The sequence below is a fragment of the Nelumbo lutea genome, chromosome 1, assembly GCF_056320005.1.
Source record: "Nelumbo lutea isolate HS-2025 chromosome 1, American lotus-T2T, whole genome shotgun sequence".
NCBI classification, from domain to species: domain Eukaryota; kingdom Viridiplantae; phylum Streptophyta; class Magnoliopsida; order Proteales; family Nelumbonaceae; genus Nelumbo; species Nelumbo lutea.
The window spans coordinates 103,035,400-103,061,804 of record NC_142684.1 but is presented as its reverse complement, the minus strand read 5'-3'; the positions used below and the strand labels follow the sequence as shown (position 1 = coordinate 103,061,804).

General features: G+C 35.7%; 1 protein-coding gene across 5 annotated transcripts in view; it reads right to left on the bottom strand.

Moving 5' to 3' along the window:
- Nucleotides 1–14,749, bottom strand: part of LOC148876497 (FAD-binding protein) — a 39,568-nt gene extending 24,819 nt beyond the window's left edge. Inside the window, exons 1-6 of one of the 5 annotated variants that reach the window (XM_088967003.1) lie at nucleotides 14,533–14,745; nucleotides 13,306–13,392; nucleotides 13,052–13,119; nucleotides 12,829–12,969; nucleotides 11,106–11,147; nucleotides 402–538 (exon numbers count right to left, since the gene is read on the bottom strand). In XM_088967003.1, coding sequence (XP_088823129.1) covers nucleotides 402–538; nucleotides 11,106–11,147; nucleotides 12,829–12,969; nucleotides 13,052–13,119; nucleotides 13,306–13,379 — 462 coding nt within the window. In that variant the 5' untranslated portion in view covers nucleotides 13,380–13,392; nucleotides 14,533–14,745. Of the gene's footprint in view, nucleotides 1–401; nucleotides 539–11,105; nucleotides 11,148–12,828; nucleotides 12,970–13,051; nucleotides 13,120–13,305; nucleotides 13,393–14,377 lie in introns of all 5 variants that reach the window. The other 4 variants (XM_088967005.1, XM_088967004.1, XM_088967007.1 and 1 more) reach the window with 4 other exon arrangements.
- Nucleotides 14,750–26,405: the final 11,656 nt, after the last annotated feature.

Below are 26,405 nucleotides of genomic sequence, written 5' to 3'. Positions count from 1 at the left end.
ACGGTCCCAATGTGTTCGTAGGGTAGAAGGTGTTCTAGTCTTCCTAGGGTTAGCTGGTGGTCAGTTAGTTATGTCAGTTGTTATTTATTTCAGTCTTATTTTATTCTATTTGTTATGTAAATACTAAGGGCAGATCTGTCCTTTCCATGTAATGAGCATAACCTATAAATACTAAATAAAGTGGCAGCGGCAGAATATGATGCTTCTGTTCCTCCTTTCAACTCTTGTGTTCTACTGCTCTCTCTTCTCTCTTTCTCCTCTCTTTTCTATACTTTTTCTTCTATTTTCGAACCTGAAATCCATTAGGGTTCAAGACTGATAGCAGTCCTGAATGTCTACTCTGGTAAAAAAAAAAAAAAGACATACAGATAAATAAAAGACAAGTGGCAGAACTTAATAACCTTTTCAAAACTTGTTGCTTGATGGACCAATTCATCACGAGAATGTTTCCCAAAATCTGGAATAATTTCATTTGCAGCTTGAACTACATCAACCATATTCCCTATGAGGGATTCAAGTTCATTCAGAAGACTCTTGGCTGCAATGGTGGAAAAGAATAATATCAACATATGACTCAAGTCCATAAAAAGAAATTGGTTATAGGAAACTGCAGGTAGAAAGTATGAATGCAGGAATGAAGCCAAAGCACAATGAAGGCAAAAAAAATATTCAATATACAAATAGGCATACATATGCCAGTGTGTGAAAACCTAGGTCAAGCATGTAAGGTACCAAAAAGAAAAACAGAACACTATATATACTGTAGAAAATGCATGACTTGCAAACCATGTTCTAAATTTTTTTTAGCATTCCAATAAATCCATAAGTCATAGCTCAACAAACAAAATTAAGTGATAAGGCCATCCACAGCCTCCACAAGAGACAAGATAGCAATTCAGAAACAAAAACAAGCATTAGGCAAAAGTATATATAGTACTGCTACAGACATAGTAGGAATAATGAAAAGTTGAATGTTGTCTTCTAAAACTTCTTTTCATGGGGAACCATGTCTGTAGCAGCACTAGATTTACCCTAGCATTATTTGCTAGCTTTATGAAAAATCATAAACCAATTCAAACAAATTTTTGTCCCATTAATCCACCAAATAAAATTTGGCTACCATTTTAACTATAAAAGGAACTCTAGTTACAAGTTGTCAATCCAACCAATAGACAAGTTAGTAAAATGAACCTATGATCCTTTGAGTAGGAAAGGTTCAGTGAGTGGCTCAAACCAAATGCTCTTCTTCATGCACTCACTCTGGTGGCATACCCCAAGCCAGTTACTTGTCCTAGGGATCATAGTAGCTTGGCCATATGCTATCTCTTTGAATCCAGGATGGCTACTGGATGCTCCAGCAATTGATGAGCAGCAGTAGGCAGCACCCTCCACCAGGAGAACATAGGATCAGCAAAGGGGATTCCTTGCTATGCTCAATTATTACTGCCTTAGTTTAGATCTAGAAATCAGACTTGAACCACACAACCAGCCTGTTCCAAAATCAGAAGATCCAGAAGAGACAGATTTTGGAACAGATTTCTTCAGAAAAAGCATCTGTCCAGAGCAAAGATTGTATTGTAGTCATGGAACAAAAAGGAATTTCAAGTGATTCATCATCAAAAAGTAGCCTACCAAGCCTCTGTTCCAGGACATTGAAACTTCTTAAGCCTGAGAATGATTACCACCAAAGGACAAATACCATTCATTCATGCACACAAAAATGCCTTCCTACAAGAAGCATATTCACCTTGATCTGCAACCACAAAAGGTTCTTAAATTGGTTGTATCCCCACCATAAACTTGGTCTTCATGTGCTAATGCAAAATTTAAACAAAGAACTAATTCAAACGGATCTTAGGCCCTTGAGCTCCAAAGGAATCAGACCATTAACTTTCATAGCGAAAGATGTATAGTACAATGATTTAATACACTAGGACTAATTACATGACCGACTACACTAATAGAAGTAGAATGCTATGGCTAACTATGCTAGAGACTTATAGAGCAGTGATTGACTACATTAGTAAAGTAAAAAGTATAGTCATATAGCAAAGTAAAAAGCTGTATAGCACACCGACTAACTACATTACTACAATATAGCATGTACACTGACTAACTACACTAGTAGTTACCCCTTATTCATCCAAAAGGAACAGGGGAAGCAAGGCAGTCTGATCAATTTCCATCAAATTGGAAGCATACAACATTTATGCTGAATCATGTGTTTTAAACCACTTTCTTTGGTTGAAAATCAAACTCTAGTCTCATGCATTACCATTAGTAGCAGGTGAATGAAACATGGTACAGAACTAATCCTCCTGAGAACTAAGGTTTCTACTACTAGTGGGAATTTTAGAAAATTGCTTTCTAGGATGAGAAGGAAACTTAGATATGGAGGATGGATGAAACAAATCTGGTTTCAGCTAAGGCTTCATAGGGAAGATTTAAAGAGAAAAGTTCCTCTCTAGAAAAGGTGAATGGATGTTGAGACTTGAAGGAAATTGAGAGGAGACTTACCAGGAAGCAAATTTAGTCCTTTAGTTGATGATGAATGGTTTACTTTTAATTTCCACTTCTAGAAGGAAAAAGAAAAGGCCACATCAGCATGAGTTAGCAATTTAGCAAGTAGACAAAGAATTTGAATAATCTGTTGAGATTGTAACTAACCAAGAATGAAGTCTATGTAAGTGGAAGCATGTACTTTCTCCCTCCCTCCCTCAAGGAGACCCTAACAACAGTAGTGGTACAGTTGGAAAAAGAGACAACCAATTGTGACGGTGAACAGGAGGGAACTGGTGGAGACGGTGGTCAGGAGGCAACACTGGAAGGCACCGACCATTTTTTGCGCGACTAGAGTTTTCAACCTTCGCTGGCAACGATCCCACCCTGTGGATTTTAAAGTTGAGGAACTTCGAATTTCATGATACTCCCAATCATTAAAGAGTTACTGTTGCTTCATTCCACTTGGCGGGGGAAGCCATTTTATGGTTCCAATGATTCCGGCAATCCCGCCCACAAGTATCTTGGGCTGACTTCACCAAAGCCCTATGTGTTTGTTTTGGACTAATGGGATTTGAGGACTTTGATGAAGCCCTATCAAAACTCCGACAAGAAGGCTCTATCAGAGATTATCAACTGGAACTTGAAAGACTAGCAACTAGGACGCAAGGTTGGCCGGAAAAAGCCCTGTTAGGATGTTTTATCAGAGGACTGAGGGAGGAAATTCGAGTGGAGGTAAAAGCAATGCAGCCTACCACCATATAAGTTGTCGTGGGTCTCATGCAGATACAAGAACGGCTCAACTGTTTAAGAAGGGGACGGTTTACCAGAACCAAACCCACAACCATTCGAGTTGAACCACCAGCACCCAAGATTGAACCTCAACCAGGCCCAATTTTCAAATAACCACCAAGAATTGAGGCAGGCCCACTAAAGAACCGAACTAGTAATACACAAGCGATCCCCTTACAAATGACTCTTGCGGGTCGAGATGCAGGCTCAACAAGATCGCAGGTTATGTTATAATTGTGATGAACAATTTGGACCAGGTCATCGTTGTAAGATCCAGCAAATTTTTTTTGTTACAAACCAATGATGGGATAGATAGACTCTTCCAGTCCCTTAACAGATGGTTATGAAGGAGAAAACCTCATGGAATTAACAACAGCAGAGGTATCCACACAAGCCTTAGGAAGTCAAGGGTCACCCCAAACAATGTGGGTAGTCGGGCTGCTAATCCGGCATGTTTCTATACTAATGAACAGGGACAGCACTTTAAATTTTGTTACCCTAGCCCTCACCAAGCAGCTGGGCCTTGAACCACAATTTGTCCCTTCATTTGAGATGCATGTAGCAGATGGCAACCACCTAAGGTGTGAGGGGGTCAAGAAAGTTGTACCAATTCAAATTCAGGACTACAAGGTGAGAGCCAACTTATACCCCTTACAAATCAGACTGGGGATCCACTGGCTCAAACAGTTGGGCCTAGTACTCTATGATTGGCAAAAAATAACAATGGAGTTCTCCTTTGCAACCAACCCTAATGCAAGCCCAAGGCCTGAAAACCATCATGAGGAGCTTTCATAAAGCCCAACCAAATGTATTCATGTAGTTGGGGCTTGATCCCACCAGACCAGTTCTTAGATCTGACTTGGGCCAGCAACAGTTGAAACAAGTATAGATCAAATTGCTGATGTATTCAAGGAACCACAACAGCTTCCTCCACACAGAGTGAAGGAACATCACATAGAAATTATGCCAGGTGCACCCCCTGCAAATGCCAGGCCTTACCATTACACTAACTCACAAAAGGCTAAAATTGAGAAACAAGTACAAGAACTCCTCCAGAAGTCCTTCGGCCCAGATCCAGACCTTTTTCTTCACCAATTATCCTCGTTAAGAAAAAAGATGGCACATGGAGATTTTGCATCAACCACAGCGCTCAACAAAATTACAGTTAAAGGTCACTTTCCAATTCCACTCATTGATGAGCTACTGGATGAGTAGCAATCAGCCACCATATTCTCAAAGTTAGATCTAAGTTCTGGATATCATCAAGTTCACATTGCACCCAGATGAGATCAACAAATCGGCCTTCCAAACACATAACAGCCATTATGAATTCCTGATCATGCCATTGGGTCTCACTAACACGTCATCCACCTTCCAAGCATTGATGAATGAGGTATTTCGGCCATTTATGCACAAATTCATATTGTAGTCCAAATTGAAGATCACATATGCTACACTTGTGTAGTGCATTATCCTTGTTGCACCAACACCAACTATTTGCTAAATCATCAAAGTGTGAGTTTGCTAAAACACAAATTCAGTATTTGGGACATAAGGTAAGCCAAGTGACTGCCATGGCCCACCCTAGTAAGGTAGAATGCATCCACTCTTGACCAGAACCAAATTCAACCAAGAGTCTAAGACATTTGCTAGGACTCTCGACATATTACAGAAGATTTATTAAAAATTCTGGACTTTTGGCCAGGCCGCTGACACAATTGTTGAAAAAAGATTCCTTCATTTGGACTAAGGAAGCCCAAGAAGCTTTTGAAAAGCTTAATTAGGCAGTATCCAGCAGACCCACATTGGCATTACCTGATTTCTCTGGGACATTTGTCTTGGAGTGTGATGCTTCAGGTGGAGTGAAGGCAATCCTCATGCAAGAAGGGAGGCCCATTGCCTATTTTAGCAAGGCTTTGGTGGGTCAGGCTTTGGCCAAATCTACTTGTGAAAAAGAGTTCATGGCACTCATGTTGGCGGTGCAGAAGTGGAGGGCTTATTTGATAGGATGCCAGTTCATCACAAGAACTGATAAAAAAAGTTTAAAATACCTCTTAGAACAAGAGATTTACATTGTAGACCAACAAAAATGGGCCTACAAATTAACGGGGTTTGACTATGTCATCGAATACAAGCCAGGAGCCTCTAATAGAGTGGCTGATGCCATCTCTCAGGTCCATGAACTTCACATGACCACAGTATCCAAACCAGTTTATTCCCTAGTGGAGTTTATAAAGCGTGAACCCTCAGCTTATTCCAAGCTACAGGCCATTCGTGACAAATGGACACATGATCCAGCATCAGTACCAGGCTATACTGAAACCAATGATAACACTTTTTTATAAGGGCCGATTGGTCATAGCAGCAAATTCTCAGTATTTACCACAGCTACTACAATTATTCCGTGACTCCCTACTAGGAGGTCATTCTGGAATACTGAGAACCTACAGGCATGTTGTTTCCCACTATTAGTGGCAAGGAATGAAGCAGGCCATTAAGACATGTGGCAGCATGTCATACCTGTCAACAATAAAAGTATGCAGCTCAGTCTCCAGCAAGACTCCTACTACCACTTAAGATACCAGAAAAGGTATGTGATGAAGTTGCCATGGACTTTATTTCCAGATTACCAAAATCCAAGGGCAAGTCCACGATTCTAGTGATAGTCGATAGGCTACAAAAAACCTCAAAAGAAGAGAAGTGTGTTCAAAGCATCGACTGAGGTTCCCAATGTTGCCTTAGCAATTTTGTCTTCAGAGAAAGATGGACAGACAGTTGTGTGTAAGATCGGAACAAGGACAGCTGGATTTTGCTGAAGATCAGTATCCCACACATACCAATGTCTTAGACGGCCCAAAGTTGAGGGCATCTAGGATTGTGGGTATTCAGCTCAAACCGGTTGAACCGACAGGGGTTTTGTTAAGGATCACGTGATGGAAGAAACAAGTGGTAGGGGTGCAATCAAGTCAAACTCTAATCGAATAGTTTGGGCTTGAGTTCAAAAATAGGCTCAGTTCAAGTTCAATTCTAATCAAGTTCAAATAGAGCTCGAATCTTAGGGTAAGCTCGGCTAGTTATTCAAAGCTCAACCAATAAAAAATCCGGCTCAAAAGCTCACGAGCCTGGTGTGTGTTTGTGTGTGCACACACATATATATACATGATATCTAAAAATCTCACAACCAATCAACTGGTATCATAAAAGAGATTAGGGGTGTAAACAAATCAAATTCAAATCAAATCACGCAATATCTGAATTCGGAACCGATTAGAAAATTCAACATCCAAATTCGATTCAATATCTAACGGATATTGAAAATCAATGTTCAAATTCGAATTCAATTAAATATTTGAATATTCAATTCGAATTCGAAATCAACCGATTAATTATTTTAGTTAATTAATAAATATATAAAATAAATATTTTATTTATATAAAGTATGTAAGTATATAAGTTATTTATATATATTTATTATATATAAATTATATAAAGTATTTAAATAGTCTATATATTATTTATATGAATTAAATAATCGGTCAAATTCAAATATTTATTGAATCGAATCAAGTCATATCCGAATTTGATTCGATTAGTTAAATGGTATGAATAGATATTCGAATTCGACCAATTATGATATTCGAATTATCCGAGTTCGATTTGATTATGTTGAATCTCGAATTCAAAATCAGACTTTCGAATACCATTGACACTCCTAAAAGAGATGACCAATCAGGTGGTATTAATCAATATTCACATAAATGCTTTGATTGGTCAAAACTCTTCCGATACCATGTCTTTCTGGAATACACTATACATTATAAAATGTAAAAATATATTCATGTTTGAGCTTTCGAGCCAAACTCGAGCTCATTGAATATTTAATCAAATCGAGCTCGAAATAAAAAATAAAATACAAATCAAACCCAAACTCAAGCTCAAACCTAATGGTATATTAGTCGAGTCAAGCCAAACCAAGACATGCCAAAGTTCGGCTCGGCTTGGCTCAATTGTTCTAGGTCGAACCTAAGCCATGTAATGGGCCTTGATTTGCTTGGTCCACCAAAAAGGGATTTTGTTTCATGTCACTTAATAACTTATTTGAGAACGTGGAAGATCACAGGTATAATCTAGCATCGCCTTCCTCAAAAATATTTTCAAAGCCTTCAATGCTACAGGAATTAGGAGAAAAGTTAGATTTTCAAGTTTAGTTAAGGGTAGGAAGGTTGTTAAATAAAAAAAAAAAAAAAGAAAAAAAAACATCTTTCTAGGAAGTAGGGGTGGCCATGAGTCGAGCTCTTCACGAGCTACTCAAGCTCAGCTCGTGAAAAGCTTGACTCGGCTCGGCTCGTGAGGCTTGCGATCCGAGCTTGAATAGCTACATACATACTAATAGCTACATATGTATATACATACATACATACTAATAGCTACATAATAATAATAATAATAAAATATAAAATTATTGAAAATAATATATATAATAGAATAAAAAATATTATATATAATATTTTTATTTTTATATATAATAATAACTAATTATAATTCTTAATTTTTTAAATATCAAATAAAAAATATTTTTATATATAATTTTTTTATTTTTATAGAACATTTTTTCTCAAGTCAAGCTCGAGCCAAGCCAAGCTCGAGCTCGAGCTTACGAGTTTTTTTACTTGAGTCAAGCTCAAGCTCAAGGTTCTACCTCGAGCCTTGTACTACCTTGGCGAGTTGAGCTCGAACCCCGTACTATTCGGCTCGGTTCGGCTCGAATCCACCCCTACTAGGAAGCATGAAGGTTGGCGTAAGGAGATTTATGGGATTGGATAACAACACTTTTTTTGACATGATTTTGTGCTCAAGGGATATGATCTCTATTCTTAATTAGGGTCAGGTTGGGTTGCGCCAGTAATCAATGAGCACATTATAGAGGAAGTTTTACAGGGTTTAGGAGTGGACGATGGTAGTGCTCGTTGCAATCAACCCCTTGGGGACCATATTCTTGAAGAGAAAGCGTTTTCAAACTTCGGAAAATAGGTTGTGAAGGGCAGTACTATTTAAGGAGTTTGTTTTACAAGAGGAATTTGTAACATCAGGAAGGGAAGAAGGAATGATTGGCTAGGGGTAGAAGAAATTGAGCCTTCAAAAGATCCTTAGAGCTCTTGCAGTTTCGAGGAAGAGGATAATGGGCTGCAGTTCACATAGACACTAAAGGATATACCTTTCAACTCTTTTTTTTTTTTATTCTAGGAATCTTTTGTATCTAGATCTACAGTGTAATCAGCTTTTCAGTTTTTTTCCTTGTTTCAAATTCTTTTTGAGTAGGGCCTTGTATATTTTGTTTTGCTTGTTATAATACATTACTTTCCTCTAAAAAAAGGAGGATAATAGATCTTTGTCAAATGTTTTTAATGGAAAGTTGGGGATGGAATTAAGGAGAAAAAAGATGTTAGTGTGGGTGAATAAATCAAAAAATGTGATCTTCCTTCAGTAAACTTGAAAAAATAAAAACAAAGAATCTAATGTTGGCCAGTTGATTCGTGTCACATAAGTGTTTTATCGTTTGAAGGAAGGATTAATTTTCATCATTTGAACTCTCTTATACTTGCCCTTGCATCAAGTCTAAGAGTTTAAAAAAGGGAAGAGGATTAAGGATAGAACTAGAACACAGAGTAGTGCAAGAAACGGTATTGGTGCGAAGTTGTTGGAGAAGGGTGGAAAGGAAGGAAATGGCTCTTTCTTTAGATGATCAAAAGGAAGTTTTTCTTTAGGTGAGGAGGAGGTTCAGGGAGTGGAGGAAGATTTAGAGGAAAAGGAAAATGTAGGGGAGGAGGAAAACAAGGAGGTGATTTTTTGTTGAAAGAGGAAAACAACAAAAAGTGGATTTGGAAATGGTACTGGAAACTGAAATAAGCAAGACCTTAGGGCTTTCTTTTTTAGGAGGGGAAGAATTTGCAAGAAACGTTTTTTGGGAATTGGAAGAGAGACATAATCCAGTTGGAGAAAGATCTTAAGGGAATTTGGTTTAGTGAGATTTGGTAGGGTTGGTTGGTTTGGGGATTCTAGGGGCAATTGTTTTGGGAAGTTTTTCCTTTTAAAATTTGGAAAAGTCTTTTTTCATTTTCTTGGGTCGGTGGGTTTGGTGGTTAAGATTGGGTTTTGGCTTTTTGTGGATGATAGCTTATCACCCCAGTGCACTGCTCTTTTTTATTTATCTTTAAAAAAAAAAGATAAATAACTAAAGACTAAAGAGGTCAAAGATTAGACAATTATTGTCTTTTGTGGATGATTGGGTTTTGGCCACTTGACTCCCTAAACCATTTGACCTGGTCAACAGGTCACAGATTAGACAGTTATTGTCTTTTTCTTGTAAATTTAGAACATATCTCTTTTAATTGACTAGTTTGTGCCTAGGAACCAAGTAGCCATCACAATGATTAAAGACCAAGACAGGCCAAAACGACCACTCAACCATCCAATTGGACTGGTTGACCAGTCACCAGGACAAATTCTCCAGTTCGTTTCACCCCAGAACTGCTCACTTACAAAATACCATTGACTCAACCAAGGACTAGGTGAAGCATCTAGTTGAACCTCTAAACCATTTGACCTGGTCAACAGGTGGATTAGACATTTATTCTCTTTTTTGTAGTAATTAGCCATTTCCATCATTAGTAACAAAATTATCATTTATCGCACTTATTTTCATTTAATATGATGAATATATAATATTAGAAACATGCCTAATTAATTTGTAACATTCTACATTTTTTCTATACTTTTATCTATTTATATCAGTGTTTTAAAAGCGCAAGGTGCAAGGGTTGTGCCTAGGACTGGGTTGAGACACAAGGTGAATCAGGCATGCGCCTTTTGAAAGGGTTGTGCCTAGGACTAGACCTGTTCATGGGTCGGGTAGCCCGACGGCCCAGCCCGTTATAAGTAAGGCTTAGTCATAATTTTAGGCCCACGGGCTCAGGATCGGGCCTAAAGCACCAGGCCCAAATTTTTTTCAGGTCGGGCTCGGGCTTTCTCAAAAAAGCCCGGCCCAAGCCCGAATCCGATATGATACTATATATTAAATAATAAAAAATATATTTTATTTAATAAAATATATACAATATTTTTTCTTTGTTCTTCTCTTTTTTTCAAGTAATAGTGAGATGTTTATTATTTTTGAGTTTTGAAGGTTTTTAATATAAAGAAAACACTTTTTTATTGAATAAATAAAGAAAAAAAAATTGTTTTCAAATTTATGGTCGGGCTCGGGCTCAAGACCTAGGCCCGATGGTCGGGCCAGGCTCGGGCTCGGGCCTGAATGTGTTCTGTTGATACATAGACAAAGCCCGGCCCGGCCCGACCCATGAACAGGTCTATCTAGGACCTAGGCGAGGCGCATACCCTAAAATGCACCCCACCTATGCGCCTAGGCACGCCTTTTAAATCACTTATTTATATTTTACTTAAATGATGATGTCATAGGTTGACCTAGTTGACCCAAAGAGTGGTACAATCCCAGTTGGCCCATGTTAGCATTTCACGGCCTTTGGCCAGGCCCATTCAAATTTTGACAAAAACACAATCCGAGTCCGCCCAAGTTGCACCCCTCATATGATTGAACCACTAGTCCACCACCTAGATGGAAAAATGGTTCCATTTTCAGGTCAAATTTAAAAACATTGCCTGGCCCAAGTTGCACCCCTAGCAAACAATTTGTTTTTATATTCTCTTGTTTTTGCTCAATTATGACTATATGTCATATCGTCTAATACTAGCAACCATATTCACTATAAAATTATTAGTGTTTGCAGGGGAAATACCTTTATTCAAATGATCGTGAAGTCCTCGTTTGCATTCATGTACTTTTGTGTGCATTATTTACCAAGAAAGGGAAAAAAAGGCCAACTTGTCAGTTAATTCATAGTAAAAGTAAAAAAACAATAATATAAGAAAATTAATATGAGATAGAATAAACCAAGAGAGGCAACTAGCTAAATTGGATAATTTAGCTACGTTAACAAATGGTACAACTCTATAATTCACATATGACAATAGAAGCTTAGAAAAAGCAATTGTCAACAATAACCATGCCTCAAATGAAATAATTAATAATAGTCCTCCTCATGACTGAAGCCTTTCAAAGAGGAATAAAAGAAAACCACTTTTTTTCCTGCAAGTTGCTGCATAACTAGAATTAAGGATAGTTCAAAAAAGAAAAATAGGTATTAGATGGAAAAAAAAAATACTACTTTGTTACTCACCAAAAGGAGAAAGAAGAAATAAATAAATAAACTACCAAATTGTTTCAACCCTTGTTCACACTGAAGATGATCATTTCAATTCATTTTTCATGGTGAGAAGTTAAATAGTGAGAGGCCTCGGTGCAATATTAAAACCTCAGGCTAACATGCATGAGAATGAATCTCAAATATGAGAACCGCCAATTTGTACCAAAAAATAAGCCAATTGTTAGGTTCATGTCCAATCCAACCCTCCTAAGACCCTAGTAACCAGGATTATTATTGGGTAGGAATAATGCTATTAAGTATTTTACCACTAAAGATAGCAAAGTAGGCAATGAAAATTCCAGAACGGGAAGGAGTACCTATGTCTATCAAAACCCAAAACATGCCAAAATGAAAGACATATATCTTTTCATAACAATGTACCAGAGGATAGTCTGTTACATAAAATGCACCATAGTCATCAAGGCATCATCTAAGCACCTGCCTAGGTGTTAACTAGCCGACTAGGTGACTCACCTAAAACACCTTGTTTATAGAAATTAGGCGCCCATCTAAGCAACTATGCACCTGCCTAGGCGATAAGGCACCCACAGTCCCACCTAGGCAACTAAAATGACAAAGCTAGCACCTTATTACAATACCAATCATATTGCTACATCTTACTATGTTATTTCATCCATTTATACTGTGTTTTAAAGTTTTACCATTGAAGTCTAAAAGACCGAAAGATTTTGAGAAGAGAAAAAGGGAAAAAAAAAGAATAGAAATATAAAGAAGCTTCTTTCTTTCCTTTTTTTTTTACTCTCTTTCTCTCTCATTAAATGAAACAGCATCCCCGTCCTTGTTCTTTTTCTCTTTACTTATTTTGTCTTGAATTTTATCATATAAAATTATAACCTTCATTAGTTTCTAATTTGATATGAAGTTGCTCTATTAAATACTCGTTCCAGATATATTGATTTGCCATGATTTTTTGAGAGGAAATTTAATGTTATTAATAAATAAAATTGTTATTTTTCCAATTAATATCCATGTGGAATTGTATATAAGCTAGAGAACTAGGAATATCTTAGTTTTATTTTATGAAATTCTTTTTGCCTAGGTGTCACCTAAGCAACTAGGCACCCCACTATCACCTAGTCACCTTAACAACTATGAAATGCACCAATTTTGAAAAAAAAATAATATTAATAATAAGACAAGGTTTTTCACTTAAAAGGAAAACCCTAATTCATCTATGTCTTCAGGTTCTAAGTTATCCAACAGATAGTCTAAATCAAAAAACATTGCACCTTACACTTTCTTATACTTTGTACACCATCATTTGCAGTTATACATCCAGCTTCAAGATATGCTTTTAACCTCGTAGTTTCATTTGCTTTAATGATGGCATCAACAACTTCAGATTTCTTGTTTACCAGAGGCCTTCGAAGCAACTCTGTTTCAAACACATGATATCAATGACGATGAACAATGTATCAGAACTTATGCCAAGTCAAATATAGCTCTGATGTGCCCACCTAAGGATTCCTGTAACCCACAAAGTAACTTGCTTCCTAATGAAACCAACTCCTCAAGCTGTGTAATTCTGAAATTACAGAACAGCAAGAAACCCAATAAGTTATGACTTATGGCAACAAACAAATTTAAAACAGCTAAAACAGAAATATAGCAATAGAAAAAGGTTTTGGGAAGATACATGAAAGTGATCAGCATGTTTTGGGAATTTAAGAAAAAAAAAAAGCAAGCTTTGTTTCTTGTTCATATGGATTACCTCGTCATGAAATCTGAGAAAATGTGGAAAGCCTTACTGTTCAGTTCTAATAATGCTGTGTTTTCTTCCTCCATTCCTCTGACTGCACTGTATGAAAGGTTAAGACCAAGTTTGCTCATTGATGCCATTAAACAATAACCAAAATTGTTACTACATAATTGTATTTAAAGTTCCTATTACTCCAGTGTAACAGACGCCAAGCATTTTGTGCCCATTTGGGAGGACTTTTGCATTGTGTGGCAAATGGATATGTTGGGTTGGGTTGGGTTGGATGTGGATTGAATACCAACTCATCTCAAACACAACTTAAGGGTGGATTCGAGCCAAGATGAACCAAATATTTGGCTATTCCAGCTCAGCTTGGCATAAAAACATGAAGCTCAAGTTTGGGCTCAAGCTCAATTCGAGCTATAAACATGAGCTCGGCTTGACATGGATCCATATGCAACTGGACTGGACCCAATCCAGTCCAAACCCATACAAACCAAGTCCAGTTCAGTCCAATTGGATTGCGAGTGAACTGGATTGGGTCCAATCTGATCTAAACTAAATGACACTTCAAAAATTACATGAAAAAACCATAAAATATTTAAAAAATACATTTTTCTGCAAAAATGTATTGCAGAAAAATAAAACCTAGTGAAAAAAATCAGAAAAAAAAAATCACATGTTCACCTAAACATTCCTTTCAAAGAAACTACAAAATTATAACCTAGTGGACATTCCTCTTCAACCATATGAGACCATAACTGTATCAGATCAACAAGGATCTAATCTGAATGTGATTCCGACCACAAAACATCTCTGACATTTAGATACTTCAAAGCATCTGCTACGGTATAGTTGATCTTGCCAGGTTTGGCTTCTGTAACATACCGCTTAAGCTCATTTTCAAATACTACAGCATTCAAGAGGGCTATGCTCCTCTGTAACATATCACTTAATTTGGAGACAATATATTTAAACTTTTGATTGAAAGTAACCTTTTGACCTCTTCTCCTCTCAAACAACATTAAAACGACACCACAACAGAAAAAGAAAAAAAAAAAACAACAACAACAACAGCACGCACATCGTCACTCCTGAAGTTCAATGCATTCAGAAATCGCTTGATTCTAATCATCCATTCATTTTCCAATCAAATAAGAAAAATGATTATTTAACCCAAAAAAAAAAAAAAACAACAGAGCCTGAATGGTGCGCACACACATCGACACCATCACGCACCTTTCTAGATATCACTCTCAAGAATGATAAGGATATTATTGAAACCAAAGAGAATCAAAGAAATCGAAAACAAAGAAGGATATCTGAGTGAGCGAATGACATGGCCTGTCGCTGGAGAGAGTGAGAGAGAAAATCAATCGCAGGAGAGAGAACCCTTTTTGGCTGTTCGCTGTTCACTCAACCGCTGGAGACTGGAGACCGGAGAGAACCCCATTCCAACTCAATCGCTGATTCGCTATACAAACGAGAGGACCAGGACCTTTGGACCATGGGTTTGAAAATCGGGCGGATCGGACGGTCGGCCGGTTGAACCGAGAACGGTCAGACAAGCGGTTTCATTTCACCCTAAAATCGCTACTGGGCCAAAACCAATGATTTGGTCAGCGATTCACTGACCTGAGCGGTCAAACCGCTGACCCATTAACCTGAATAACGGTTTTTTGTCATTTTTCTAGTGGTAGGCAACGTGCATTGCACGTGGAAGTTCACCATTTCAAACATTGGATTCGTAAACAAATAGGGTTAAGAAGTAAATGACATAATGTGGAAACTTATTCCTGCCTTTAGAAATGATGAGCAACAATGTTCTCATGCTTAATATATCAGAATCAAACAAGCATTCAGCATAAAGCTTATTAACTAACAAACAAACGTGAAAGAGAAAAGAGTTTGAAGTTAGGACAAGATATAGTTTTATCTATTTCAGAGTCACTTAGTAAAATCTAAGTAATATAAAGTACAAAATGAAGGAGCTATTCTTCCATATTAGAAATCGATCAAATCCATTCCCACTCTAACTACATACACAATCTGGTCCAAGGGATATGTAAAAATAACACACTGATCCAAGGGGCATGTATCCAATACCTATGTTCTTTCCATAACCGCAACCATCAAAATTTAATTTGACTTTATTAGGAGATCAAGGATGTCAAATTCCAATATCAATTTTCTAACTCCATAAATTTATTCAAGGGAATGAGAAAGGTAAATAGCATTGTACTTTACCAAGCTTGTTTTTTCCCTTGAGGCATGCATTTCATAAGATCTTAGCTACATATTGCATCATTGCTGGTTAAGCATGATGGCTTCTTTCCTAAATATCTATTGTTCCATTCAAATACAAATCCAGATGATGTTTGCTACATTAAGATTTTTCTTCATCTCTTTTAGTTGAAAAAGTTATTTACTAGTTTTTAGTTCAACATAAACAAGACCGAAGGATATCTCTGTTTCTATATGGCATATCGTGTTTTTTCTCCTCTACCACAAACTGCAAATCTTGATAGTGAAACAAATCTGAAGACTAAAAAGGCACTTAAAAGCACTTGTGATGACTTGACTCTTGGTAGAGCCTCTGAATTTAATGATTTAACCAACATTTTCCACTTATGCATCAACTGATTTTAAGCTCCTTTGAACTAATTAAATATGCAAGGCTTGTGTTCTTTAGAATGGGTTTTAGTGTAGGGGGAGAAATTGGTAACTCTAACTACTTCTCAGCTAGTAAGTTTTTATTCAAGACAATCATAAAAAGAGATGTCGAATGAGAAGGGGAGAAATTTGTTTGCTCTAGCCTCACAGTAATAAGAACACTACTAAGGTATTCAAAATAAATTAGGAAATGAAGTATTAAAATTCCTAAGTATAACAATTGATAGCAATTAAAGAGCAATGATAAAATCATGTAGCCAATTAACAAATAATATAATATAAATTTGAATGTTGAAATACCAATTCATATATTATTTTGCAAAACAGGATACGGTAGTCTCATAAAATCAACAAACTCAAATAATAAAAATTTCAAGTAAGCAATTCAAAGAGCTGAAGTCCTATAATCAGCATACTCAAATAGGTAATATTAATTTAAATGCAAATATTAATTTAAATAAAATAGAAGATTACAACCCGCTAAAATCTACAAAGCAAATAATATAAATTTCAAAGTAAGCCTTAGTAGCAGAATTATAGATTATTTCCATATAATGTCTATGGAGAAATCAACCAAACACATGGAGTGGGTTTTAATAGCCACCTAATCTAGACTCCATCTAGATTTTTCAGTTAATAAATTGAATAAACTCACTACTTAGCATATAGAGTCTATCTTCTAAAAAGAGTGTCATCAGAACTTAAAGGAAAATGTCTTGCATTTAAAATTGACTTGTTTAAGAAAATAAGAACATGCAAGACTTCGTTGAAGTCTGAATATGCATGACTAAATTTAATTCGATGGGTTCTACAACATCCTTTAGTTTTAGAGAAAAATTATAATTAAAATTAAAAATACAATAGGTAGAAGTACTTTATTTGCTAGATGCCTAAACCACGTGATGGGTTTGTCGAAGCCCTCAAAATTAGTATTGGTCTCACAATCAAATAATTGCAGTAAAAAGTGGTACTAGGTCGAATCCCACAGGGAGCAAATTAGTAATCTCTTAGCCGAATGGATAAAGTAATTGAGTGGAAATATTTAATAACTAAAATTAAAAGAATGAGAAAGCAATAACAAATTAAACGAACAAGAGAAAATCAGTCTTACCGAATTCTGGTTCAAGGGTTCGGGTTGAATCGATTGGCCATCGATCCTAGGTAAATTTCAGCATTCTTGCAATTCAAGCATTTAACCTTAGATTTATTAGGATAGTCATAATAAACCTTGTGTTTTTCTAATTCAGTTGACTAAACCCAACAGTCGATTAATACTTATCACCACTCAACTGGTTACGATAGTGTTACATGTTAAACAGTGATAGCATTAAGATTTGTGAAAACAGTTAAACCAAAATAACAATAATTGAGATAGCTGCAATTACTGAATCTTGTTCCATCGATTCCTTTAGGTTGAACCATGTTAAAACATTGGTCAAAGGCTGTTACGAACAATTGACCCAAAAAGATATTAACCTAATTGTTACTTGTACCATTATTCGTGACAATTATGGATCACCGAAATCATGGATAGCAGTAGGAAAATCAACATTAATTCAGTTTGTCAAACTAATTAACACCAACATTAATTCGTGACAATTAGTTCGCCCCCCTCTTTATATAGCCAAAGGAGATGGCTGTTTTCCAACTCATTTTAGGAGATCATCCTATCTTCAGGGAGTCTTGATCTTCTTTGAACTAATCATATCATATCTCTTATCTAATGATCTAATCTCAATCTTCTTATCTCTCTAGGATTACATTCAAGACTTTAGATCTGATAAGATTCTCTCCTTGGAGATTACATTCGAAATTGGGACTCTTGACTCTTGAATTCGAGTTGGGTTGCTTTAAAACTTGGGCTGCTTCAAGGTACTTTTGCAAGTTGGGCTTCAGTTATGAAATGGGTCTGGCTGCAAACTTGCTCCGACTTTGGGCTCGTTTTCGTACCCGATGCGTGCCGAATCTTTCAAAACCCAAAACATAAAAGTTGTGGGTCTTCCTTTCATAATTCTAATGCTTCTTGAATTGTCCAATTCAAAGTCCGGAATTGAGAGTTAGGCCTAGATTACTATCGCCGAAGCTGTGCAAAATCACCCGATTTGCCCTGTTTTCTTCCAATTGCCCTGAATCGAAATACAAGAGTAATGAATTCATTTAAGTGCTAAAGTAATGTAAAAAGTTAAAAATTAGGGGACAAAAATAGGGTTCTTTTCAGTCTCATCACCACGTTAGTGGCATCTTATTTGTCCTACCTAAGCAACAATCATTCAACTATGCTTTCCGACAAAACCGAATTTGATGAAAAAGAAACAAAACCGATTTAAACCTCTTAACATAATCGACCCTTTATCAAAGTTAAAGTAGAATAACACTTTGTATTCCAATGGCAACAAGTGCCAAAAGAAAAATCTTTATCTCTCATGTTCGCCCATTCTATAGTTGTTTTAACATGTATAAACCAACTTTTTTTATGTTTTAACAAGGGGTAAAAATGAAAACAAATTTTAATAACAGGGGTAAAAGTGGAAGTATGAAATCAGGGCCTTTTGACAATAACCAATGAAGCATTCTTATTTTTATTAATGGGTAAGATTTTTTATATCAAAATAGTCCCCAAAATAGGTGGTTGAACCATTTGACTCGTGAACCAGTCTCCAAAATGGTCCATGTCCGATCCATTTTTTAAAACCTTGCTTTGGACACATCAATTTTGTTCAAATTCCATTCCAATGTTTGTATGGACCATTATGTTTCAACTAGCCCAACTCCATTCAATTCTTTGGACCGCCTGGTCCAAACACATTAGGTTTGGATGGGTTACAACCCAAACCCAATCCATTGATACCTCTATCTTGACTATTTGATTATGCATCTCCTACCAATGTTTAAAGAATCAGAAACTCAAAATATATCGAAAAGGTAATTTTAAGAGACATATTGGGATATGTTTTTGATACATATAAAGAAGAACAAAAAACCTATATACGCATGGATATGATATGAAACACAAATAAATCCTAAAAAATATATTAATAACACCAATAACATACTATATATTACCATAAATAATTTATTTAAACATAAAAAAAAACCTTACTTTAATGTTTACATAAAGAATGAGAGATCAAGACATTCGGCAACTAATGGAAATTGATGAGAAAACTAAAACATGTACATATGTACTTTATATTAATTTTTAGAAAATCAAAATAATTTATCTTAATATTTGTTAATATATAAATTTTAATAATCATCTTGAAAATTCCAGGTTTTGGCATGGGTTTTGTGTTTAGGGTTGATCCAACCCATATATTTAAATATGTGTATTTTTATATATAAAAATTATAACATGACACATATAATATATATTTATGTTATTTTATGTTTACATTGTATATTTTATATTAATACAAAATATTTTAATATGTTGTGGGTCACATGTGCATTAGTGGGTTTTGTCATGCCAAGGCCTAGGTGGGTCATACTTGCCTGGACTAGAACCCTTCAAAGGTCAAACCCAGCATGGCCCACGACACGAGCCCAAGCATGCCCAAATCGGGTTGGACCGTGAGAGGCATATTAAAAAAATAAAAAAAATGAAAATTTTAAAATAAAATAAAAAATAGACAAGAAATTGAAAAAACTCTTAAAGTTTTATTCTATATGATTTTTTTACGTATACAATTGTTTGTATATGAAATAAATAAATGAAATTAAAAGCCTTACGATACAATTAGAATAAAATGGTATATTAAAACTGAAAACAAAAAAACTATATATATATATATATTAGTCGAAATCCATGCAATGCATGGGATATTTTAATTGACTTGCAAATTAGAGATAATGGGGTTTTAAAGAGCCCTAAATACTTACAAACACCTTACCACAAAATTTCATCATAGATATCCCCCAATTAACCCTTCATCACACTAAGGTTTTAATTTAGGCTATCTCAGTGACCAAGATATTCATTTCTTAAATGCCCCTGATCATACCATTTATGGGCCAATCAAACCCCAAAAAATGATCCAATAAACCAATACCTCTAGAAACCCCATTGTTAGTACCTGATTTTTGCTCAATTCACCATCAAAACCCCAATTTACCTCGAACACCTCATCAAACTGTTCTAATACTTTCGAAGTACCTAAAAATCCCTGAACATTGTCATCAGACCTAGGACCTCCTAATATATCTACCCCTGAAATTTTAACCCAAGATTGCCCTCCATTTATTATTTTTATCAAACCAAGATTCCCTTTCAAACCCTCTCGTTAGCTCGAAGCACCCATAACCCATATCTCCTTGATCCTAACACATTTGAATCAATTAAATCATATAATTGAACCCTAAACACACCAAAACATATACCCATAAAATTTCAACCTAAAATTCCCCCATTTGCCCCATTATGGAACAAATATTTCATTTTGGATGCTCTTGTTGATCCAAATTTCCATGATTTTGGCCCTCCAAAATCAATCAGATGTTTCCATAAGATCCTAAACACCCTAAAAACCCTACTCACAAAAATTCATCCCAAAATACCTTTGTTTGGCCCTCTATTACACCAAGATTTTGTTTTAAAGCTTCGCATTGACTAGATCAAGTCCTTTCTAAATCTGCTCGATCTCAGCATAATTGGGCCAATATAACCCTACCAATCAACCCATAATGCTCAAAAACACCACACTGCCAAATTTCAACAAAAAATTCCCTCGTTCTCACCTCCATCACACCAAGATTATGTTTCAAAATTAATAAAATAATCGAATGACTACCCCTCTGTATCTGCCTAATTTGAGCCTATTTAGGCCAATTTGACCCCACCAATTGAATCAAAATGCCTAAAAACACCATCATATAAAAATTCAATAAAAAATACCCTTGTTTGCCCTTTATATAGAGGTGAAAAGCGCCCCGTGCAAAGTGCAGGCCATCACAGGCTATGCCACCCTCCCTATTGAAAATTTTGGGGGCCGGCCTAGTATGGCCCAAGCCATGTTGTGTCATGCCGCGGGCCTGGGCCGAGTTGGGCTGTAGGCCGTACTGGGCTAGGCCACAGGACAGGCCTTGGGCTTGGGCCAAAATGGGCTAGACTGAATGGATATCTCATATCAAAATATGAATAACGAATTTATGATTGTCGATTACCCAAATAAATAAATAAATAAAAGTATACAATAATTCAAATATGAATTTTATTTCATTTAAATTTGAATGAATAATGATACAAATTACAAAACATACAAATATTGAAATTATGAAATATAGAATGGTTAGACATACTTCATAATTGCAATCTAGCCAACCCTGGTACAGTGGTACCTGTAGGTCCTGCACTAAAACAACTAATCAAGACTCCAATGGAACTGTAGCCTGTAGACACCGAAGGGGTTAGTAGATCATTTTCCTTTATTTCAACAATTCATTTAAATTGTGGGTTATTTCTTCTTCCTTCTCATGTGTAAGAAAATGTCTGGTCAAATGGCCAGTACCACCTGCTACAATAGCTAAGTCTTTTCTACATTTTTGGCAAACTGCTCTTTTCCCCTTCCCTCAATATCCTCTATTTTAAATATTTTCCAAATTGAGCTACTAAACTTGGGGTTTTGGGAAGATCTGGCCATTTTTTTTTCAAATTCTAAAAAATAAAAGTAATTTAATTAGACTTACCCCGGTCCCAGATTGTTGGTTTAGAATCCCAACTTGATTTCAACGGTTAAAGCCTTTCAACGTAACAACATCCAAGGCTCCAAGCCTCTGCCTCCCAAATTGCAAACTTGGAGAATTAGACAATCAGCCAATCAAACTATGAGACTATCAGAGTTTACTCAAATAGTCATAATGCAGAGAATGTATGAGAAACTGAGAGGCTAAGAGAGCGGGAGAGGGAAGATTGAAGAAATTAAGAAAATAACTTAATAAGAGAATTGTTGAATTGGTGTGATGAGAAGAATGGTGGAGGATAGGGCTATTTATAGGAATTGAAAATAATTCAACTGCCCAAAATACCCTAAAAACTAATTGTTTTTAGTTGTTGGGATGGGGTATTTTGGTTATTGTAAAGTTATTTATAACTTTACCCAAAAAGCCCACTGAACTAGTTGTTATATAGCTGTAAGGGGGCATTTATATTATTTTTTTAACCCTCATATGCAAAATACACAAATACCCCCATAATATGGTTGTTTATAGCTATTGGGGGGTATTTCTGTAAACCCCTCCATAAAAGCTTAAACTAGCCATTGGGCTAGGGGTGATCATGGGCCAGGTTAGGCCGGGCCCAGGCTAGGCTTTGCACTTATGATAAGGGTTATAGCTTAGGCCCGGCCCCGGCCCCGGCCCGGCCTAGGGTTCCAAGCTTGAAACATAAGCCTAAGCCCAGGTTTATACGGGCTCGAGCCAATGCCACTCATACATAAAACATTACATATCTATATATTAAAACAACATAACATGCATATAAACTTATTTTATACATTATATAATATAAAATATTACATATAATATAAATTATACATGTCATGTTATATAATGGTATATATTTATATATAAAATATATAATATAATGTAAAATAACATGCATACATATGTATGCATTATACACAAAATGTGTAAGTTTAAATATATGTGAGCCAGGTCGGGCTTGAAGTATTAAGCCCAGCCCTAAAATTTATAGGCCTGATGTGGGCTTGGGTCAGGTTGAAATGATCCCCCTTACCAATGGCTATATTCCGGATGGGCCGCGCTCGGCCCGCTACAGGCCTCGTGGGCCTCGAACCCCTAGCCCAGCACGACATGGACCTTCGTGTCGGGCCTGGCACGGCCTGTGGGCCTTCGTGCCATGCTGGGCCAGGCCAATTTCGTGCCGGGCCACCCATAGCCTGGTCCAATTTACACCTCTACCTCTATATAAAAATATTTCATTTTGGCCAATCTCACTGGCCCGTGCATGTAAAACCACTATATATACTCAAATCCATTTCCACCCTTCATTTTTTAACCAAAAATACCCACCATTAGATTAGAATTTTATTTTGGCCCCATTAGATCCAAGTTGACTAAAATACTCCTTGAGCTTACCAAAATACATAAAATTAATTAATTAATTACCATAATTAGTTATGATATTTTTGTTATTAATTATAGTATTTATTTAATTATTTAATTAATTTAATTAATAAATGATATAACAATATTAGATGTACTTTTTGTAATAGTATTTTTTATTAATTATGATATTTAATTAAATAAATACCATAATTAATTAATAAATATTGTTAAATAATCTATTGCTAATACTGTTAATTAATTAAATAAATTAAATAATTAAAGAAAATAAACTAATGTTAATTAATACTAATAATTAGTTAAATAAATTAAATAATTCATTATGAGAGAGGGAGAAGGAAGTGATGAGGTGGCTTCATGAGGGAGCAAGAAAGGCTAAAATTAAGAGTGTGTGAGAGTTCTAGATTGGGGTAAAGGAGAAAGGCATGACGTGGGTATATATATATACTAGTTATAAAAGTGTGAATGGGGTATTTAGCTTCTAAAATTTTTATTGGGCAGCTTCTACCCCTACATCTTGATGTCTTTGGAGGGCATGCATGTTATTGTAATTTGAAAAAAATCCTTCAACAGTAATTGATGCAGGTGAAGAATGATTAATGAATTAATATAGCCGGATTTTGGTTTGGATGATGTCTTTCCATTTTTGGCCAAGAAACAAATGCTATCGCAATAATTGATGCATGCAATTAAGGCTTTCAGTTTGGATGATGACTTTTCGATTTTGGGTAAGAAACGGCAGACATGGATTTTCAATGCTTATTCATCCTCATCTTTTTTCCATTTACAAGAATAAAAGAAAGAATAAATTCGTTGAGTCAGTTATTATTTACTGGGTCTCTTTCTATTGCTCCTAGATATGTTTCTATAATAATAGTCAGTCGTTTAGGATTGCTAACTTTTCATGGTGGAACACGGGATCAAGTTTCTAGAGTTAAGCAAGCTACATGAAGTGAACTATTTTTTTTGTCCTTGATAGAATGGGAGATTGAGAGGCTTTGTACGTTTGAGGAGATTGATTATTGATAATGCCTTCATCAGAAGCTTCCTAAATGACAATGGTTATGTTGATCATGGGTCTTGTGTTTATCAGCCTCTTGGATTATCATAAAAAACGAGCACTATTTGACTCCCCCTCTGAGGAGTAATTAGAACTTTTTTCATTTCCTGAGATGAAACCATATGGAAACAACCAGAATGTGTACGATGGGATTTTGCACAACTGTAGGAGTATCTCACACAAATCTCAATCAACAAAATCTAAGCAGATGGAAGTTGCAAAGGTAGGTGTAATCAAGGAGAATTCTTTTGCATTTCATCTTATCCTCTTTCCCCTTTTTCTTACCCATTTTTATTTCTCATGTTATTATATATTTAGTAAAAAGCATGAAGGTTGCATTAGCTTTGTTTCTAAAACCAATCAGTTTACATTTAATTAGCTGATTGATATTTGCACTCAAATTAGTGAAAACTAAAGAATAGATGTAGTGACTCCTGGAGAAAGATTAAGTCTGGAAAATAACAAACCCCTACATAGGAAAAAATCTAATGACAAGCATGACAGAAACACCATAAATCTCATGTAATCCCCAAGAGGGGTAAAATAAGATAAACCAAATAAAACTGAGGAAAAATAGAAAGTATCAATACATTTTAGTGTAACATATAGGGTAAATCCTAAACCACATAAATGCAAAATCTTGAGCATACAACAAATAAACAACTAAAAATAATTATGTCAAAAGAATTGGCATTACATTTTACAACTAGGAAAGGGAAACCTTGTTTTATGAGGTTAATATAAAAAGCTAGCTGATAAACTAATAAAATCACAAAGATGTAGTCTCAATTCAAACCACTATTTTCTTTCATCTTGAATAGCCAAGCAAAAGTTCATTAAAAGGAAAAAAAAAAAAGAAAAGAAAAGTGCAAGTATGAAAAAAAGAAATAAAACAAAGTATAGAGGGAGCCACCTTATACAAAAAAAAATAATAATAATAAAATAATGTTACAAGTATGAAGAAAAGATGCTACACTGCTTAAGTTCCTTGCCCGGTCCACTAACAAGCTTCAATAACATTGTTGGAACTTAGCACTTTGGCAATAAACACTAAATAGAGCAATTGAACATTTCCTGAAATTAAATCGATATAACTACCTCAAGTCTCCAAGGAAAGTTGTAACTTCAAATTCTTTCTTCATTAATTTAGCCAAGTACAGATCTGTAGCACACATGCATCCCAACGTTCCATATGTGTACAAGCCTTTTAATTCAACCACTAGATTCTAAGAATAAGACATCCAAAATATTTTTCAACCATAAAACCTTTTCATAAATTTTTGACTGAAAATGCAAAGTCCATATTTCTAAATATTGTCCAACACCAATTACAATAGAAATTAAAACAATCAAAGTAGAGGCAGCACCATATTGGTTGATCATCCCATGTATGATTTGAAGTCTGCTCTATAACCTATCTCCTTATAGACATGTATATGGTCAATTACAAGTTGTCATGCAATTTTTTCTAAACTATGATCAATTTGGAATTAAGTGTGTTTTTTGTTTTTTTCTATGAGCTTGCTCATAAATTTGAATTTTTTTGCCTATGCACCTAAGTTCTGCCTAAGTGAGTGCCTTATATCCTAGGGAGGTACCCATATAAATAAGTCTAGGTGAAACCCACGTTGTCAATGCAGCCCAACCCCATAAAATTGAAAGTGAAGCCTAACCCAACCCACATTGAAAGTGAAAGAGAAGAAACCCACATTTTCATGATTTTTTCTTTATTTTTTAAAATTTTAGTTACTTTTAGGAATGATCCAAATTGATCCATGGGTCAATCCTAACCCGAACATTTAGGATTAGGGTCTAGCATTTGCTGACCGACCCGAAAATTGACATGAGGTGTCTTGACCCAATCCTAACCAGACACCACCCAACCCAATTGCTATCTATATAAAATTGAAGTGAATCCAAGAAAGAGTAAAATAAGTTCCCTGTTACCTATAAACAACTCAGGGAAAGGTGGAAGCAATCCACTATCCAGTATCCACCCTTAAACTCATCGTTGAGCATTTTAAAATAGCTCTTACAAAATTGTAGTGATTTAATACAATTTTCATTCTAATCTAACATGTAATCTCAAAAGAACTATCCTTTATTATTGCTACCTTTGGTCCATGAATATGGGTTGTTCCATATATCCTATGCTTAAAGTTGATATTAAGATTCTAGAGAAAGTAGGTTTTGAATGTGCAATTAGAATTATCTGCTTAATGTATAGATACTAAACAAATAGAGGCTTTTGGATAGTGTTGAACACACTTAAAATCCCGTTTGACTTAAAGACATAACA